The sequence below is a fragment of the Oncorhynchus kisutch genome, linkage group LG24 (genome assembly GCF_002021735.2).
Source record: "Oncorhynchus kisutch isolate 150728-3 linkage group LG24, Okis_V2, whole genome shotgun sequence".
Lineage (NCBI taxonomy): Eukaryota > Metazoa > Chordata > Actinopteri > Salmoniformes > Salmonidae > Oncorhynchus > Oncorhynchus kisutch.
In genome coordinates, this window is record NC_034197.2 from 22,983,174 (window position 1) to 23,003,287 (window position 20,114).

At 43.8% G+C, this 20,114-nt stretch overlaps 2 protein-coding genes across 4 annotated transcripts; one reads left to right on the plus strand and one right to left on the minus strand.

The window, feature by feature from the left end:
• Positions 1–5,068: 5,068 nt before the first annotated feature.
• LOC109869208 (BLOC-1-related complex subunit 6-like) lies at positions 5,069–18,236 on the plus strand. 3 transcript variants are annotated; one of them, XM_020459181.2, is made up of 6 exons: positions 5,069–5,189; positions 12,729–13,369; positions 13,583–13,949; positions 14,387–14,556; positions 15,249–15,332; positions 15,462–18,236. In XM_020459181.2, exons 2-6 carry the CDS (start codon positions 12,740–12,742, stop codon positions 15,585–15,587), a joined length of 1,377 nt encoding a protein of 458 aa, XP_020314770.1. In that variant the 5' UTR covers positions 5,069–5,189; positions 12,729–12,739; the 3' UTR covers positions 15,588–18,236. The 3 variants fall into 3 exon arrangements, with proteins under 3 accessions (XP_020314770.1, XP_031659785.1, XP_031659784.1); XM_031803925.1 differs by having other exon boundaries at positions 5,107–5,189; positions 12,732–13,369; XM_031803924.1 differs by lacking the exon at positions 5,069–5,189 and adding an exon at positions 10,812–10,983.
• Positions 17,273–18,230, minus strand: LOC116356987 (hyaluronidase PH-20-like). Its single transcript, XM_031803926.1, has one exon. The coding sequence runs from the start codon at positions 17,938–17,940 to the stop codon at positions 17,467–17,469; it is 474 nt and encodes a 157-aa protein (XP_031659786.1). The 5' UTR covers positions 17,941–18,230; the 3' UTR covers positions 17,273–17,466.
• Positions 18,237–20,114: the final 1,878 nt, after the last annotated feature.

The following is a 20,114-nucleotide window of genomic DNA, read 5'->3' on the forward strand; positions in this document are numbered from 1 at the left end:
CCCAAGCACACAGCCAAGACAACGCAGGAGTGGCTTCAGGACAAGTCTCTGAATGTCCTTGAGTGGGCCAGCCAGAGCCTGGACTTGAACCGAATCAAACATCTCTGGAGAGACCTGAAAATAGCTGTGTAGCAACGCTCCCCATCCAACCTGACAGAGCTTGAGAGGATCTGCAGAGAAGCATGGGAAAATCCCCCCAAAAACAAGTGTGCCAAACTTGTAGCGTCATACCCAAGAAGACTCTGAAATCGCTGCCAAAGGTGCTTCAACAAAGTACTGAGTAAAGGATCTGAATACTTATAGTACCAGTCAAAAGTTTGGACACACTTACTCATTCAAAGATTTTTCTTTATTTTTACTATTTCCTACATTGTAGAATAAAACTATGAAATTACACAACAGGAATCATGTAGTAACCAAAAAAGTGTTCAACAAATCTAAATATATTAAGTAGCCACTTTTTGCCTTGATGACAGCTTTGCACACACTTGGCATTCTCTCAACCAGTTTCACCTGGAATGCTTTCCCAACAGTCTTGAAAGAGTTCCCACATATGCTGATAACTTGTTGGCTGCTTGTTGGCTGCTTTTCCTTCACTCTGCGGTCCGACTCATCCCAAACCATCTCAATTGGGTTGAGTTTGGGTGATTGTACAGGCCCGGTCATCTGATGCTGCACTCCATCAGTTTGAGTTTATTTATTGAGTTTATTTTTATTTTTACAGGGACAGTGCACATTAATCAACATTTCAGTAAAAGTGCCGGTTTTAGCCAGCCGGCTAATTTTCAACCACAGTCCCTGGGCAGGTTATTAAAAACAATTACAATATAGACAATAGCAACATAGAACAAGCAAGACATAGCAACATAGGACAAGCAAGACATAGCATACAGACAGAGCATCATAGGACAAGCAAGACGTAGCATACAGACAGAGCAACATAAAACAAAAAGCAGCAAGACAAAATTCATAAAAGCAACAAAGTGTTTCCACACCTCACAAGCTAAAGACAACATGGAGAGCGGCAACACACAGCTAGGGACCATGTTCACAAATCTGATTGACCTTTAGCCATGTCTTCAAGCATTTTGTGAAAGTGTGATATGTGGTGCAGTTATGTGTGTCTGATGGCAGTGTATTCCAGACATGGGAAGCTCTCACAGAGAATGCAGATTTACTAAAGGTGCTTTTCCTTAGGGGAACTATACAGTCACCTCTCATGGCAGACCTTGTGGATCTGCTGCCATATGTCTGGGTTTTCTGTTTAACAAAAATATTGAGTGGAGGGGGAGCCAGGCCATTGAGGATCTTGAATACAAGACATGCGTCGGTGTATTGCACAAGATTTTCCCAACTCAAGAGCTCATGCTTTCTAAGGATGTGACAATGATGATGGCTATTGGGCTTCCTATCAAGCACTTTGAGAGCCTGTTTGTAGACAGACTGAATAGGTTTTAATGTTGTACAGCAAGCTTGGGCCCAACTAGTCAAGCAGTATGTTAAGTGGGGGAGAATCATAGATTTGAAGTACAGTTTTGCTACCTCTGTAGTCAAACAATTTCGTATAAATCGGAAATTAGCTAGGTTGAATTTGGTTATTTGAATGACCTTTTTCACATGCTTTTTAAAAGAGAGGTTGGAATCAAGTATGATGCCAAGGTACTTAAAATCGGATACCACCTGGAGCTTCTCCCCTGACACATAGACATCTGGCTCAGTAGCATCTGTTGCCCTCTTTGTGAAGAACATGCAAACAGTTATTTTCACATTGAGATGCAAACACGAGTCACTGAGCCACATCGTAACCTGGACCATTACAGTAGTGAGTTCTTGTGCAGCTTGTTGTTTGCTCTTTGCATGCACATATATCACTGTATCATCTGCATACATTTGAACTTCAGACCCACTACAGACAGAAGGCAGATCATTAATGTACAGGCTGAACAGGAGGGGCCCCAGTATTGACCCTTGGGGCACGCCCACATCATAGCTACGAGTGGGCGACAGCTCATTGCTCACTCTGACACACTGAGTTCGCATCAATCTCCTTCTTTTGTCAAATAACCCTTACACAGCCTGGAGGTGTGTTGGGTCATTGTCCTGTTGAAAAACAACTGATAGTCCTGCTAAGCGCAAACCTGATGTGAGGGCGTATAGCTGCAGAATGATGTGGTAGTCATGCTGGTTAAGTGTGCCTTGAATTCTAAATAACTCACTGACAGTTTTACCAGCAAAGCACCATCACACCTCCTTCTCCATGCTTCACAGTGGGAACCACACATGTGGAAATCATCCGTTCACCTACTCTGCATCTCACAAAGACACCATGGTTGGAAACAAAAAACTAAAATTTGGACTCAGACTAAAGGACAGATTTACACCCGTCTCATGTCAATTTCTCATGTTTCTTGGCCCAAGCAAGTCTCTTCTTCTTATTGGTGTCCTTTAGTAGAGGTTTCTTTGCAGCAATTTGACCATGAAGGCCTGATTCATGCAGTCTCCTCTGAACAGTTGATGTTGAGATGTGTCTGTTACTTGAGCTCTGTGAAGCATTTATTTGGGCTGCAATTTCTGAGGCTGGTAACTCTAATGAACTTATCCTCTGCAGCAGAGGTAGGTAACTGGGTCTTCCTTTCCTGTGGGGGTCCTCATGAGAGCCAGTTTTGTTTTAGCGCTTGATGGTTATTACAACTGCACTTGAAGAAACTTTCAAAGTTCTTGAAATTTTCCGCATTGACTGACCTCTATGTCTTAAAGTAATAATAGACTGTCGTTTCTCTTTACTCATTTCAGCTGTTCTTGCCATAATATAGACGTGTCTTTTACCAAATAGGGCTATCTTCTGTATACCACCCCTACCTTGTCAGAACACAACTGGTTGGCTCAAACACATTAAGAAGAAAATAAATGAACTTTTAACAAGGCACACCTGTTAATTGAAATGCATACCAGGTGACTACCTTGTGAAGCTGGTTGAGAGAATGCCAAGAGTGTGCAAAGCTGTCATCAAGGCAAAGGGTGGCTACTTTGAAGAATCTCAAATATAAAATTTATTTTGAGTTGTTTAGCACTTTTTTGGTTACTACATGATTCCGTGTGTGTTATTTCATAGTTTGATGTCTTCACAACTACACAGTAATAAGGCTGTAATGTAACAAAATGTGGAAAAAGTGAAGGGGTCTGATTACTTCCGAATGCACTGTACACACACATAGCATGCGGACACATGATAGATCTGAAGGATTTATATCATCCAACTTTATTAGTCCACATACACATTATCCATCATCGACTTCTCACATTCCAATATTGTTCAATGCAAAATAATGCATTTGACATTATTCTGCTGTAAATCCGCAAACATACAAAACATTAAGAACACCTTCCTAATATTGCTCTCAGAACAGCCCTTTATTTGTTGGGGCATGGACTCTACAAGGTGTTGAAAGTCTTCCACAGTGCTTCCCACGGTTGTGTCAAGTTGGCTGGATGTTCTTTAGGTGGTGGACCATTCTTGATACACACGGGAAAATGTTGAGGGCTAAAAACCCATAAATACACTGGGGAAAACAAGCAACATCTGGAGGGGGTGGAGACAATAACGAGGACAGGTGAAACTGATCAGGGTGTAACACTCATACCGGTGCGCCTGGCACCTACCACCATACTCCGTTCAAAGGCACTTCAATATTTAGTCTTGCCAATTCACCCTCTGAACAGCACACATAAACAATCCATGTCTCAATTGTCTCAATACTTAAAAATCCTTCTTTATCTGCCTCCTCCCCTTCATCTACACTGATTGAAATGTATTTATCGGTGACATGAGTAAGGGATCATAACTTTCACCTGGTCAGTCTGTCATAGAACGTTCCTAATGTTTTGTACACTCAGTGTATAACATGAGTACATAAATAATGAACTAGCAAAGTCGGTCTTACAAACAAGATATCCCAGTAGGTCTGAACTGAATAAAGGAAACCACACATTAAAACATTTTCAGTGCATTGTGTTGTTGGGATGGTCATGGTTATGTTTGGGCGGATCTCAATCACCATGGTTCAGATGTGATTGAACCTGCTCTCTGTCACATTTGCGGTCTGTAAGCTGTTCCCACACAGGACACCACATGGCTCAGGGCCTTTAGGTCTCCTCACGTCCAACTGAGGCTTCATCTAAATGGTGGTGAGATAGCGTTTAAACATATGGTTTGTATATTGTGTGTGTTTCCCTAGATACCGGTGTCCTATAAAACAAATAAACAGATGAACGTACAATTGACAATGTTGGCTGTTGGCTCACTATTTGAGCACAAGCGAATGTATTGTGACACTATAAAAAACTCATTATTTTTGTGTGAAGAATTACCTCAGAGTCCTTGAGCACTGTGAGTTAGCCCTTGTAGGTTAGGGTTATAGCTGTGAAGACATATATCCCCAGGGATAGTCTGTGTTCTGTATCTGCTCTGCCTCTGCCATCTTGAACATCACAAGATTGTGGCAGAGAGGCGCATGGGTGGGGCTCTCTCAGCACAGCTTACACATTCATGGCCATGTGGCAAATACTGTAGCTCGGTGACATCAGAAGTGATGGGCAATGGTCTCTGTCTCCCTCTGTGGGGAAGAGAGATAACTACATGTGTAACAGTATAGACTTTACGTCTGTCCCCTCGCCCTGACCTGGGAGCAAAAAGATGAAGGCACTGGAGGCAAAGCTCATAAGTGCACCACAGAAGGTTGGTGGCACCTTAATTGGGGAGAACAGGCTCGTGTTAATGGTTGGAGCGGAATCAGTGGAAATACATCAAACACTTGGTTTCTATGTGTTTGATGCCATTCCATTTGCGCCGTTCGGGCCATTATTGTAAGCTGTTCCCCCCCTCAGAAGCCTCCTGTGATACACAGATATGATTTACTGTGTTTGATTAAATTCCATTTAATACAACTTCATTCTGAAATTATTCAGTAATTACAATTATTATGGGTTTTATTATATTCATGAAACATCACATACTTACTACTGCATTTAATCATCATGTCAGACATTTACTGTGGTGAGCCAGGCATACTAGTTTTTCTATGATTATGCGGAACTATTGCGTTCTCTACTGCAGGTTGTAGGGATAAATATACAGAGCGGACTGGACTAAATTTCATGGTTGACTAGATCTCTTGGAAAGCATTACACTGGTAAGTGTTTATTTATTTGATTACGCTAAAAACATGCAGATATTTGATTTTCCTTAAAGTTAGTCGTATAAATAAGTATTCCCACACATTTCCGGGTGATGGTTACTCTTGACAGACACGGAGTAACAAGGGAACTGAAAACAAGATAATACCCCGAGGCCTGGCTGCTAGCATCGACAGCTAGCTAGTTAGCTAACGTCATCTGACTGATGAGTAAACTGTTCGTTTATGGCTGATGAAAGCAATATGTCAACTTGCTTGTTGGATGTTGTACCCATTCTTTATGATTTTTACATCATTAGTCTAATAGTTCGTATTGCTCAATGTTTTACAGCCTCCTTTTGCGAGCTGATTAAACGTTAGCTTACTAGCCATAACGTTAGCTAATCACACTGACAGCTTGCCTGAAGATACCGGCCCTACCGTAACTCTTGTTTACAATGAGCTGCACTGGGGTTGGAACGCAATCATGGTTACATTTTAGCAGAAGATACTACTCTACCATTAAGCTTGTTTACACAAAGCTTAGAATGCAATCAAGGTTACATTATCCTGCCCTGAACTTAGCCACTGTTTACTAGCGGGCTACCACCCAGTACTCTACCCTGTACTTTAAGACACTGCTGCCCTATGTACATAGTCATTGAACATTGGTCACTTTTTAATAATGTTTACATACTGTTTTACCCACTTCATATATATATATATGTGTGTGTGTGTGTATATTGCATTCTGGTCAAGGCTCATCCTATATAACTACTGCTGTACACACATTTTCTATTCATATACTGTCCAATTGGCTGCCCGCAGATAAATTTCCTCCTTGGGGTGAACTGAGTCATGGTCTCAACTTACTGTTGCGAGGTAGAATACACAAGGTGCAATTTTGAAATGTGGTGGTGCATCAACAGTTTTCTCTTGTTATATCAGTCACTGATGGTCACCAATTAGCCCATGTCAGCTAAATGTTTCTATTGGTAAGTTAATCTAGCAACAAGCTATCTAAACTTGTATGTCGAATTTGAGCCTTGGGGGGCCCTCATTGATTTTGTTAGTCAGTCTCACTCAGATATCATATTTAAAAACTGCAAGCATTTGTCTCCGCCGCATTGCAAAATGAGTAGAATTGCATGTAATTAAAACACTGCGGCCCCTCATGAGTTGTGATTTTTTTGCCACACTGCATCAAAGCTGCCCATCCCTGGTCTTTACACACCAACATATATATTTATATTTCGGACTCTGACATTTCTCTTTTTAATATTTATTTTATTTTTGGCATTTTTGTGTATTGTTCGGTATTACTGCACTGTTAGAGCTGTGATAACATTTGTGTAAGCGACAAACAAATCAAATGTTATTGAAGACACCATGGAGCTTGCGCGGGATATGGGTTGGAAAATGTACCTCAATGCAGGGATCGAATATGCCACTTTACTCCAAATGTTACCTTTTATCCACACCAATACATTGAGAAGATTCAAATACTACCAGTTTTCCTGGAAAACTTCCCTTTTCATCCTCATGCTAGCTAGCAGTAGCCACCGCAGCCATTTTGGAATGGCACTTTCTTCGTCTTTGGTATCATGACATTCGTACATTTGTTTGTGCATGCCGCCACCTTATTGTGCAGTAGTGTGTGTGGTCGATCACGTTACATTTTGTGATACAAAAATAAAAAGGAAGAGGGAAATGGAAAAAAATTCACCACCAACTAACCCTACACCTATATACCACTATTTCATACAAGTAAAAATCCACACCCCATTCAACTACTTTGACCCTAACTGATCCTACACCAGGCCAATGGCATGGAAGGACGGGACTCTTTCGCTGAACACATCTCGTAACTCTTCTGCAGTAAAACTCAAACACCCAAGTACTTCTCTGCAGATGCCACCACAACATTTATTTTCTATAAATGACATTCTATTTCTGCGGTACAGTTGATAAACATGGCAATGAACGCTAAGATGCCAACCTTATGAAGCACAAATGCATATCACTCTGTATTGGCCTAGCTCTACTGTTCACCCTTGACCCATAATCCTCTACTGTTTTTACTGCCTCAGCATACTGCACCTTCTGTTCGACACTGACCATGGCAACCTCAACCTGTCTCTCTTGCACCAGTAACTTCTGATCCCCAGCAACATGGGCACCCCCACAATTGACACACACAGTTTTTCCACTGATACTACACATTCAAATCAAATAAAATTTTATTTGTCACATACACATGGTTAGCAGATGTTAGTGCGAGTGTAGCGAAATGCTTGTGCTTCTAGTTCCGACAATGCAGTAATAACCAACAAGTAATCTAGCTAACAATTCCAAAACTACTACCTTATAGACACAAGTGTAAGGGGATAAAGAATATGTACATAAAGATATATGAATGAGTGATGGTACAGAGCGGCATAGGCAAGATACAGTAGATGGTATTGAGTGCAGTATATACATATGAGATGAGTATGTAAACAAAGTGGCATAGTTAAAGTGGCTAGTGATACATGTATTACATAAGGATGCAGTAGATGATATAGAGTACAGTATATACATATACATATGAGATGAATAATGTAGGATATGTAAACATTATATTAGGTAGCATTGTTTAAAGTGGCTAGTGATATATTTTACATCAATTCCCATCAATTCCCATATTAAAGTGGCTGGAGTTGAGTCAGTGTGTTGGCAGCAGCCACTCAATGTTAGTGGTGGCTGTTTAACAGTCTGATGGCCTTGAGATAGAAGCTGTTTTTCAGTCTCTCGGTCCCAGCTTTGATGCACCTTTACTGACCTCGCCTTCTGGATGATAGCGGGGTGAACAGGCAGTGGCTCGGGTGGTTGCTGTCCTTGATGATCTTTATGGCCTTCCTGTGACATCGGGTGGTGTAGGTGTCCTGGAGGGCAGGTAGTTTGCCCCCGGTGATGCGTTGTGCAGACCTCACTACCCTCTGGAGAGCCTTACGGTTGTGGGCGGAGCAGTTGCCGTACCAGGCGGTGATACAGCCCGACAGGATGCTCTCGATTGTGCATCTGTAGAAGTTTGTGAGTGCTTTTGGTGACAAGCCGAATTTCTTCAGTCTCCTGAGCTTGAAGAGGCGCTGCTGCGCCTTCTTCACGATGTTGTCTGTGTGGGTGGACCAATTCAGTTTGTCTGTGATGTGTACGCCGAGGAACTTAACTTACTACCCTCTCCACTACTGTTCCATCGATGTGGATAGGGGGGTGTTCCCTCTGCTGTTTCCTGAAGTCCACAATCATCTCCTTAGTTTTGTTGACGTTGAGTGTGAGGTTATTTTCCTGACACCACACTCGAGGGCCCTCACCTCCTCCCTGTAGGCCGTCTCGTCGTTGTTGGTAATCAAGCCTACCACTGTTGTGTCGTCCGCAAACTTGATGATTGAGTTGGAGGCGTGCGTGGCCACGCAGTCGTGGGTGAGTACAGGAGAGGGCTCAGAACGCACCCTTGTGTGGCCCCAGTGTTGAGGATCAGCGGGGTAGAGATGTTGTTGCCTACCCTCACCACCTGGGGGCAGCCCGTCAGGAAGTCCAGTACCCAGTTGCACAGGACGGGGTCGAGACCCAGGGTCTCGAGCTTGATGACGAGCTTGGAGGGCACTATGGTGTTAAATGCCGAGCTGTAGTTGATGAACAGCATTCTCACATAGGTATTCCTCTTGTCCAGATGGGTTAGGGCAGTGTGCAGTGGACCTATTTGGGCGGTAAGCAAATTGGAGTGGGTCTAGGGTGTCAGGTAGGGTGGAGGTGATATGGTCCTTGACTAGTCTCTCAAAGCACTTCATGATGACGGAAGTGAGTGCTACGGGGCGGTAGTCGTTTAGCTCAGTTACCTTAGCTTTCTTGGGAACAGGAACAATGGTGGCCCTCTTGAAGCATGTGGGAACAACAGACTGGGATAGGGATTGATTGAATATGTCCGTAAACACACCAGCCAGCTGGTCTGCGCAGGCTCTGAGGCCGTGGCTGGGGATGCCGTCTGGGCCTGCAGCCCTGCGAGGGTTGACACGTTTAAATGTTTTCCTCACGTCGGCTGCAGTGAAGGAGAGTCCGCATGTTTTAGTTGCAGGCCGTGTCAGTGGCACTGTATTGTCCTCAAAGCGGGCAAAAAAGTTATTTAGTCTGCCTGGGAGCAAGACATCCTGGTCCGTGACAGTGCTGGTTTTCTTTTTGTAGTCCGTGATTGACTGTAGACCCTGCCACATACCTCTTGTGTCTGAGCCGTTGAATTGAGATTCTACTTTGTCTCTATACTGACGCTTAGCTTGTTTGATTGCCTTGCGGAGGGAATAGTTACACTGTTTGTATTCGGTCATGTCTCATGTGCTCCTGCACACTTCTCACATCATGGAATCTCCCTCCTGCACACTGCTGCAATATGACCATAAGCTTGATATCTAAAACACCATAGTGGGTTCGGCACAAAAGCTCTCACGGGATAACTGACATATCCTAACGTGACTGTCAGGTAAAGACCTTCATGTCTTAAAGTATTGATGGACTGTTTCTCTTTGCTTATTTGAGCTGTTCTTGCCATAATATGGACTTGGTATTTTACTAAATAATGCCATTTTCTGTATACCACCCCTACCTTGTCAGAACACAACTGATTGGCTCAAATGCATTAAGAAAGAAAGAAATTCCACAAAATAACTTTTAACAAGGCACACCTGTTAATTGAAATGCATTCCAGGTGACCACCTCACAAAGCTGGTTGAGAGAATGACAAGAGTGTGCAAAGCTGGTACTGTATAGTGTATCAAAGAATACACAGTGCGGTTTGTACTTGGCGCCATTCTTCCTGAAACGCATCTTCCCTCTGCACTCCGCTCTTCTTTTTCTTCCTCGCTGTCCATAATGACGTCTGTTCGTTAACCACACTATTGCAGTGCCTTCTTCCTCTGTATTGCTTTCAGACCACACACTGAGGGCGTTTTTTCAAAACCCATCTGTTCCTTAGCCAGACTTTTGGGCTATCTCCGTACTCTCCATGCTTGTTCAACCACGGAATGGCAGTGTCAGCCAATCAGCTCCTTTTGTTGTTCAACACAATGTGCCATTCCCTAATGACTGCTGTGGTTGAGGACGAAAAGGGCAGTTTTCCGGGAAAACTAGCCGTAGCCTTCGATCTTCTCGATGGAGCATTGTGGATAAAGGTACAGTGGAATCACTGAATTTAAACACGTTTTCTGACCCATATCTCGTACGGGCTCAACGCTCTCTTAATGTAACCATGATTGCGTTCTGACCCCAGTGCAGCTCAGTGTAAACAAGTGTAACGGTAGAGTTGGTGTCTTCTGGCAAACTGACAGCCAGCACGTTAGCAACCTGTGTTTTTATGAGGTAAGTTAGCTGTTGTTGGCCAAAGATATTCTTATCTCGTATTGTACTCACTCAACCTTTGTTATATTTTAGTTTTCATGTGTTTATTGGTAGAGGTCGACCGATTAATCGGAATGGCCGATTAATTAGGGCCGATTTCAAGTTTTATTTTTGGGCGCCAATTAAAAAATATTTATTATTATTATTTTTTAACCTTTTATTTAACTAGGCAAGTCAGTTAAGAACACATTCTTATCTTCAATGACTGCCTAGGAACGGTGGGTTAACTGCCTTGTTCAGGGGCAGAACGACAGATTTTCACCTTGTCAGCTCGAGGGATCCAATCTTGCAGCCTTACAGTTAACTAGTCCAACACTCTAACCACCTGCCTCTCATTGCACTCCACGAGGAGCCTGCCTGTTACTCGAATGCAGTAGAAGGCAAGGTAAGTTGCTAGCTAGCATTAAACTTATCTTATAAAAAAACTATCAATCAATCATAATCACTAGTTCTAACTACACATGGTTGATGATATTACTTGTTTATCTAGCGTGTCCTGCATTGCATATAATCGATGCAACGCTGGGGGATGATTTAACAAAAGCGCATTTGCGAAAAAAGCACAATCGTTGGACGACTATACCTAACCATAAACACCACTGCCTTTCTTCAAATCAATACACAGAAGTATATATTTTTAAACCTGCCTAATTAGCTAAAAGAAATCCAGGTTAGCAGGCAATATTAACCAGGTGAAATTGTGTCTTTTCTCTTGCGTTCATTGCACGCAGAGTCAGGGTATATGCAACAGTTTGGGCAGTCTGGCTCATTGCGAACTCATTTGCCAGAATGTTACGTAATTATGACGTTAACATTGAAGGTTGTGCAATGTAACGAGAATATTTAGACTTAGGGATGCCACCCGTTAGATAAAATACCGAACGGTTCCGTATTTCACTGAAATAATAAACGTTTTGTTTCCGGATTTGACCATATTAATGACCAAAGGCTCGTATTTCTGTGTGTTATAATGAAGTCTATGATTTCATATAGCAGTCTGACTGAGCGACGGTAGGCAGCAGCTGGCTCATAAGCATTCATTCAAACAGCACTTTTGTGCGTTTTGCCAGCAGCTCTTCGCAAGCACAGTGCTGTTTATGACTTCAAGCCTAATGGCTGGTGTAACCAATGTGAAATGGCTAGCTAGTTAGCTGGGTGTGCATTAATAGCGTTTCAAACGTCACTCACTCTGAGACTTGGAGTAGTTATTCCCTTTGCTCTGCAAGGGCTGCGGCTTTTGTGGAGCGATGGGTAACGCTGCCACGAGTGTGGCTGTTGTCGACGTGTTCCTGGTTCGAGCCCAGGTAGGGGCGAGGAGAGGGACGGAAGCTATACTGTTACACTGGCAATACTATAGTGCCTATAAGAACATCCAATAGTCAAGGTATATGAAATAGTCCTATAAATACTATAACTACAACCTAAAACCTCTTACCTTGGAATATTGATGTCTCATGTTAAAAGGAACCACCAACTTTCATATGCTCTCATGTTCTGAGCAAGGAACTCAAACGTTAGCGTTTTTACATGGCACATATTGCACTTTTACTTCTCCAACACTTTGTTTTTGCATAATTTAAATCAAATTGAACATGTTTCATTATTTATTTGAGGCTAAATAGATTTTTATTGCTGTATTGTATTAAATTAAAATAAGTGTTGTAATTGTCGTTATTACAAATACTTTTTTTGTTTTTAAATTGACCAATTTAATTGGTATCGGCTTTTTTGGTCCTCAAATAATCGGTATCGACGTTGAAAAATCCTAATCGGTCAACCTCTATTTATTGGATTGCGTTGAGCTGCAAAGTAGTATTGTTGACAGTTTAGTTCTGTGGGTCTTCCAATGTATGCTGGCTACCGGTACTAGAAGTTGCTTCGACGCAACTAAGCCAGTTTGTTGGGACGTTTGGCTGTTATCAAGAGATTAATAGGAAACATATTACACACAATGCTAAAGTCTTTCTCCCACCGTCCCTTGAAAGCAAGCAAGCCCCAATTACAAAGAGAAGCTAGAGCCCTAGGTGGGCAAGTTGATGAGCAATGATTTGTTGAATCCAACCCAGTTGTTTATAGTTGTATGGATAGGGAGTAGGAGAGCGTGTATGTTATCTAACATATTGAATGCAGCAGGTGGAGGGATGAGCCTCTTCCCTGTGATTGACACATATGTGCCGGAAGCAGCCAATGGGGTGGATACACCAGACTCCCCTGGATCCTGCAGTGAGAATGGCCCGCACATCTACTCCCCTACTACCCCCTCGCAGCTCCTGAAGTTTGGGGGCAGGGTGCCAAGGCCTGGGCACGGATCCCTTGATGGGACCCCTGAAGAGACTGAGAACTGTGTGGATGGAGAGAGAGCATGCCATGTACAAGAAGACCCCATAGACACTCCTCACAACTACATGTCCCATTCGGACAAACACAAAGATGCGCTCCTATCACAGCCCTCCCGCCCCACTGCCACATGCGCGGCAGACACAAACCCACACGCGGCCCCTCAAGACATGTCCCTCACTGGACCCCTCCAAACAGATGAGCCCCTAAATGATGTTCTGTCTAGAGACTCACAGCATACCGCCACTGCAACAAGCATTCCATCCAAAGCCACAGCCCCACAGAGGGACACTCCCAGTGCAGACAGACTTCTGTCAGAGACAGAACACACAGAGCCTTGTAACTGCTGTTCTGTTGAAACGGAGGAGGAGAAGCAGGAGGAGGAGAGCCAGGAGCAGCATTCAGGAAACACCCAGGAGGAAGTCTCAGCTCAGGTGAGTCTGCCATATTGACCGCTACTGCCCCTGTACATAATCGTTGAAGTGCCAGAGCCAACAGCTCAAGAATAGAAAATAGTACTTTAACCATTGTAATGCGGAAATGTTTTGTTTTTGTATGGATTTTTTGACCACCTGCAATAGTAAGGATAATACATGTGTTTGTTCATACGTCTGGTACCGGTATGTAAGACTGCCTCTTCCTCTCAGCTTAGAGAGGAGCCCTCAGCAGCAGCTCCCAGCCCAAGCTCTGCCCCAGCCAAGAGGAATTCATCAGACAGCAGCCCCTGCCCGCCCCACGTCATGGCCCAGGTGCATGTGCGGAACGTCCCCGAGCGGGAGCGCATCGTCCGGGGCATGCAGGACAGCAAGAGTCTGGATGAGATCAGCCAGGCGTGCGGGGGAGGGGGTGGCAGCCGGGGGGGCCAACCAGAGGGCCGCAGGGCCACCATCTCCTCTGCCCTAGAGCTGGAGGGAACAGTCAGCCACGACGGGGACCTGACCCACTTCATCTGCCGCAACCTGGAGCAGAAGATCAAGATGAGCTCCAAGCCCAGCCTGGACTGTGACTGTGACTGTGAGTATAACACCGGAGGACGGATGGTTATTCTCCTGGGTTGTATTCATTAGGCACCAAACTGACTAAAACAGGGAGAGATCACCTGAACTTGTCCAGTAAGATACACTTGTTTTCTGTTGCAAAACGTTTTGCTACGGTTTACCTGAATACGACCCTGGTGATCAGTGAAATGCTGATTCACAAACTGCCTTTTCTGTTATGATTTCAGTGATGCGTCAGTGTTAGAAGCTGCAGTTGAAGGCCGAGTTCCAAATCAAATAAATTCTTCCCCTTTCCTCTTGTGATTAGATTAGCACCCTTAGGAAGGGTGGGAGGACGGATGAGTGTCCTAGCACTGCTTGGATGAGGGAGGCTGATTTGGTTTGCTTTGTAGACTGTCAAGATAAGGTAGTAATTTCCTGTGTGTGTTTGTGTCTCTCTCTTTCTGTGTCCAGCGGACTGCTCGGGTTCCATCAGTAGCAGGGGTCGGGGGTCGTCGTTGCGGCAGCCGGCAGACATCCCTCCCATCGACCCTGCTGTCCTGGTGGACCTACAGAGACACACTCAGGATGTTGCCCACAGTGTGGAGCTGATGATGCGCAGCCTCAACGGAACCATCCAGAATGTACGTGAGCTCAGTTTGTTCACAAACATGGACCATTTTGATCTGCGTTCAACTATCCTTTTAGTCCTGCCCTGATATACATTGCTTATTGTAAGTTGCTGATATTAAGGGTTTGCTATTAAGGGTCTGCTGTGTTAATAGCTGACTTTACAAAACATTAAGAACAGACAGGTGAATCCAGGTGAAAGCTATGATCCCTTATTAATATCACCTGTTAAATCTACTTCAATCAGTGTAGATGAAGGGGAGGAGACCGGTTAAAGAAGAATTTTTAAGCCTTGAGACATGGATTGTGTTTGTGTGCCATTCAGAGGGTGAATGGGAAACACAAACAATTTAAGTGCCTTTGGTATTAGGTGCCAGGTGCACTGGTTTGAATGTGTTAAGAAGTGCAACATTGCTGGGTTTTTCAAACTCCACAGTTTCCAGTGTGTTTCAAGAATGGTCAACTGACAACTGTGGGAAGCATTGGAGTCAACATGGGCCAGCATCCCAACATGGGCCAGCATCCCAACATGGGCCAGCATCCCAACATGGGCCAGCATCCCAGTAGAACGCCTTCGACACGTTGTAGAGTCCATGCCCTGACGAATTGAGGCTGTTCTGAGGTTAAAAGGGGGTGCAACTCAATGTTAGAAAGGTGTTCCTAATGTTTGTACACTCAGTGTATGTCTTTATCTGTGTGTGTCCAGATGACAGCGCTGAGTGTGGGATACATCCAAACCTACAGAGACTCAGTGGACAGCCTGGGGGAGTCTGTTGACATGAGCATAAAGGTGAGAGAAGCGTGAGCTTGGCTAGACATGAGGTAAATTATGATCAATGGCAATCATGGATACTTGTTGTGTCATAAGTATATGATGTGTGCTCACTTCCTCCATGTATTCGATCGTGTGTGTTCATAGGGAATGTACACGCTGATGGCGCGCTGTGAGGAGCTTGATCGTTCCATGCAGCCTATCCACACCCTGGCTGCCCAGATCCGGGACATCAAGCGCACCCTGGATGCCCTGGAAGCTATTTGCAAGTAGCCCCTCCACCCTGGAGACCCCTCTCCCCCAGAGACCCTCGTCCACTGCAAACACTTTGTTAACCTAATGACCCCCCTGGAATCACTGCTACTAATCATGCCAGCTTCATGGGTGATCTACATTAACCCCCTCTCCTCACCCCTCCCCATGGAGACGCCCCTCCCCGCCCCTGAGATCCTCGCTCGGCTAGGAGCCCTCCACCTGACAGAACTTGAAGGAAACGGAACACTTGATGCTGTTCTAAATGTATTCCCGTCCGACCCACTTGGTTCAGATTGCACTAACTCCTGCTGCCCACACGGTGGCACTCTCTCCCTCAAGTTATCATTACTCATTGTGTATCTATTATTTAATGTTTTACTTTTCTATTATTTCTCAGTTTTCTTTCTTTCTCTGTATTGTCGGGAAGGGCCTGTTGTTTATGAAGCATGTGCCGAATAAGGTCTGATTTGTATGGAGCATGAGCTTTAGGAACGGTTGTGATAAGATTTAGATGTTAGTCATTTCATAGGCCGGTTCCTGAAACTGCCTGTGGCAGGTTTTAATAGTGACATGAGAGAGCTGAAGGTGTGGGGGTACATATTATATTGTATAAAGGGCAGTCCCTCCATGTTATATACCTGTTAGTTATCAGGCTGTTACCAACCAAAAGCCATTCCCTGTAAAGCTCTCCTCTGTTCCCTGGATAGATTGTTGTGCTTTAGGAGACTGTGGTACCTTTTGGAACGTCACAGGCTGGCTGGTAGATAGGCCTGTCTCAATTTCTAACATATCTATTTGGCTTAGATTGTGTTGCCATGGTGAGAGGTTCTGGACAGCCGTTACATGTAACATGCCCTTACCGGACTTGTATGTTACCAGATGTCGTCAGACCTGCTGAAGACCCACCTAGATAAGGCAGCACCCGCACGCACACTGGATATAAAAGGGGATGGGCTGTAGGACTATAGACTTTGGGGGGGACGCATGTTTGTCTGGGGAGAGAGGGATGGCCTCCTAACTGCTCTTAATAATATCTCTGTACAATCAGAAGCACCTTTGTGCATATCTTTCTGTAACAAAACAATGATTTTTGTCCTAAGTGTATATTTTAAGAAAAATAACATTTACATGAGCTGCAAAGAGTAGCTGTCTGTTTTTGTTCCTTGTGTGGTTATGATGACATGAGTGCATAGATACAGGACATCTAGAGTGCATCCAATACATTTTATTTAACATATTAGTACATTTCCACAGAAAAAAGGCATGATTTATTTTAATCACAGTAGCATGACCAGTAGGAACACAAAGGTCATGTTGAATGGTGAAATCATCTCAGTTGATATGACTGCAGAAACATGTTGTAGAATGTCTGTTTGAGGAAACCAACTTGGGAACCATATTACAACAAAGCCATTCACATGTAAGGAATAGAGAGAAGAAAAGTGTGCAGATTAACAAAAATTAGTACATTTTTGTCATTTAGCAGATACTCTTATCCAGAGCAAGTAGGGTTAAGTGCCTTGCTCAAGGGCACAGTGACAAACTTTTCATCTAGTCTGCTTGGGGATTCGAACTAGCGACGTTTCAGTTACTGGTCCAATGCTCTTAACCGCTAGGCTACCTACCGCCCCAGAAACATCCAGTACTGCCTTGTTATGAAGTGAACACACACACACAACTGTCGACGAGACAAGTACGGCAATGTTAACCTCATCCTATGAATAAAAAGTGTATTTGTTTGTTTAGACAACACAGACCCCAAAAAAGGATCCACTTTCCAAAATAAAAATATAATTTTCAGATTTCATTTTTAGAAATAGATATTTTTTGTACCATGCTCCTTTTTTATACACTAATGCGACAGTCTTTAGCCTGACCTGATAGTCCTGCTGGTTAGTCAGCCTGAACACAGACTTATGCCTGAACTCCTAAGGCTTAAAGCTGTGGTTAATACCAGCAGTAGAGGTAGGAGAGGTGCAGTGAGTGACGGTCCACTGTGGTTCAAGAGAGCGAGGGTGGGGCTGGTTTCCTGGTTCAGCTCACTCAATAAGGGGGGATTCAGTCTGGCTGGAAGGGCAATCTGTGCCCTGACCTCAGCCCTGTCCTTGAGGACCTCATCGGTGACTGGCCCCTCCAGGGACTCATAACACTGGCACTTTAAGTCCCTCTTCCAGGCCTCCAGGTTGCCAGGGTCCAGCTGGTCCGTGACCTGCACCATCTCTACCTTCCTCTCTGTCATCAGAAAGTTGAAGGGCGGCAGGTGCAGGTAGGCGGAGCTCTTGGATTTGTGGCGCAAGCAGTGGCCACGCCCCTGGCATAGGGAAACGGCTGTGGTCACGTTGACGGCATACGGGCCCAGAACCTCAAGCATGAATGTGTCTAGCTCTGAGTAGGCTGTCTGGGGGGAGACACAGACAGAGGGGAAATGTCATTCGCAAACCTCAGACACAGTTACATTAGTATGACTGACAATGTATGGAAGATTTAAGAGAACTGAGTCCTTGTCAATAGCGACCCGTCATTCAGGGCAGGTGGGGCAGAGCCCCACATTTTTAGCAATGCCTGTTTTGCATGTTATTTTGGCATTAATACATGTCACATATCAGTTTGCAAACCATGTCAATTCTTTTTTTAAATATATCATTGAGTTTATAAAGCTCATTACAATCATGGTCTCTCTTGTTTTCTTGAATAAGGCAGCTCCAAAATGCAGGTGTTTCATCTAAGCTCAGTGCTTTCTTTGGTGGTGGGGCAAGCCAGCAGAAAATATGGAGCTTTGCGTCGTGATTGATTCAGTGTTTTGTCACTCATGGGGACACTACATCACTGCCAAGTCTAAGGGTATAGATTGAAAATTCAAGCCCCTTGGGTGCTGCCATCGAGTTACATTAGAAGTGCCCATCCAAGAAGGCTCAAGGTCGTTGGCCACAGATAAAATTATGTCAAATCACGTTATATGTTGTTGTATTAGTTAATGTGACGAATGTTGTTCATCGAATGATTAAAGTTTCTAATTGCGTGATTAAGTGAATCAAGCAATTATTAACTCATTAACCTGGGGCACCATGGGAAAACTAGTTTTTATTGAGTTTCTATTTCCCAAATTAACTCAAAGAATATCCGAATATCGATTTTACAACAGCCGCTAATCAACCAGTTGCTTCTACCAATCTCGTTCTGAACGCCTTATAGCCCGTGAATCTGCACGGACCCGGGTCTCACCAATGATTTCAAAACAAAAATGACATACATTTTCATATTCCATCTATCGTCATGACCACCATTGTGGCTGACATTAACCATTGTTCCAAAGTCCCTTTATTTCATGTTTAATGTTCTAAGGCTGGTTCTACATAGTAACAGGACAAAGGAATTTGTCTATGGCCTGAGATTTACCAGGGCCGTGAGGGGTCATAAAACTCCCCACATCTTCAGACCCCTAGATCTCTCCTCCTCTGTTGGGGTTGAGAGATAATCTGTAGGGTTGTGGTCTCCTGTAACCTGACCTGGTCAGGACAGTCATGACAATGTACAGTAGCTTTGGTTGGACTGATCTTGTCAACATCATACTTTCAAAATCTTAGCTAGCCGTTATCATCATGAAGCAAGTCGACAATCTACTGGCAAATCCTTTTTAATCCTTGTCATATGAAGAGAAATTATAGATAAAATGTCTCGATGCTCATCGGCCATTGGACATAAACATTACACAACAAGTTGGAAATAGCAAATTCAACAATGAGTGGTTTGGAAGGAATCAGTGGCTAAATACAAGCTTGCAATGCAATCACTACCCTGCTATTCAGTGGAGTGGATGTGTGGTCCCAAGTCTAAGATTAAGGGGCTCCTTTCCTAGTTTAAAATGATAAACATTCAACATTGGCCATGCTGTCAATTAAGCATGATTTGTGCCGCGGTCAAAATAACAAGTCGGAACTGCAAAATCTCAAAATCTGACTCGTAAGTTCAAGACAACTAGGAACTCAGGAATAACGAGCTACGACTGGGAAAATACGTTTTGAACTTTCATCCAACTCGGAATTGTAAATCCGGGTACTCGGGCCTCTTTCTAGAGCTATGACCTGAAGATCACTGACATCATCAAGATTCAACCTTTTTTTCCCAGTTGTCTTGAAAGCACCATAAATCCAGAGAATGCCAGACTTCGATGACAAAGTTTGATGACAAAATTTGCCCGTGAAGGACTGCCGTGCTACCTTCCTGTTCAAGTGAGCACAGCACAACAAGGTGAGTCCAAAAATGTCTTGTATGCTGCTGCATAAATGATGTCATATGCCAGTCTGCTTATATGCCCCCTTTATTTATCCTACGGTTCTGACTTGGTGTACAGGGAGAACACTGTAATAACGGCCCATGTTCTGAATTATGTTGCTGTACATTTCAAAAGTGATGAACAAATAGTTATATTGATGACGTCCTTCCTAGTTCACTCATTGTCTTAATCGAAATTACGGATAGCCTCTAATCAGCTTGTCATTCCCTTATGCCATAGTTTGTACATCTCAATTGTCAGTAGAAACCACG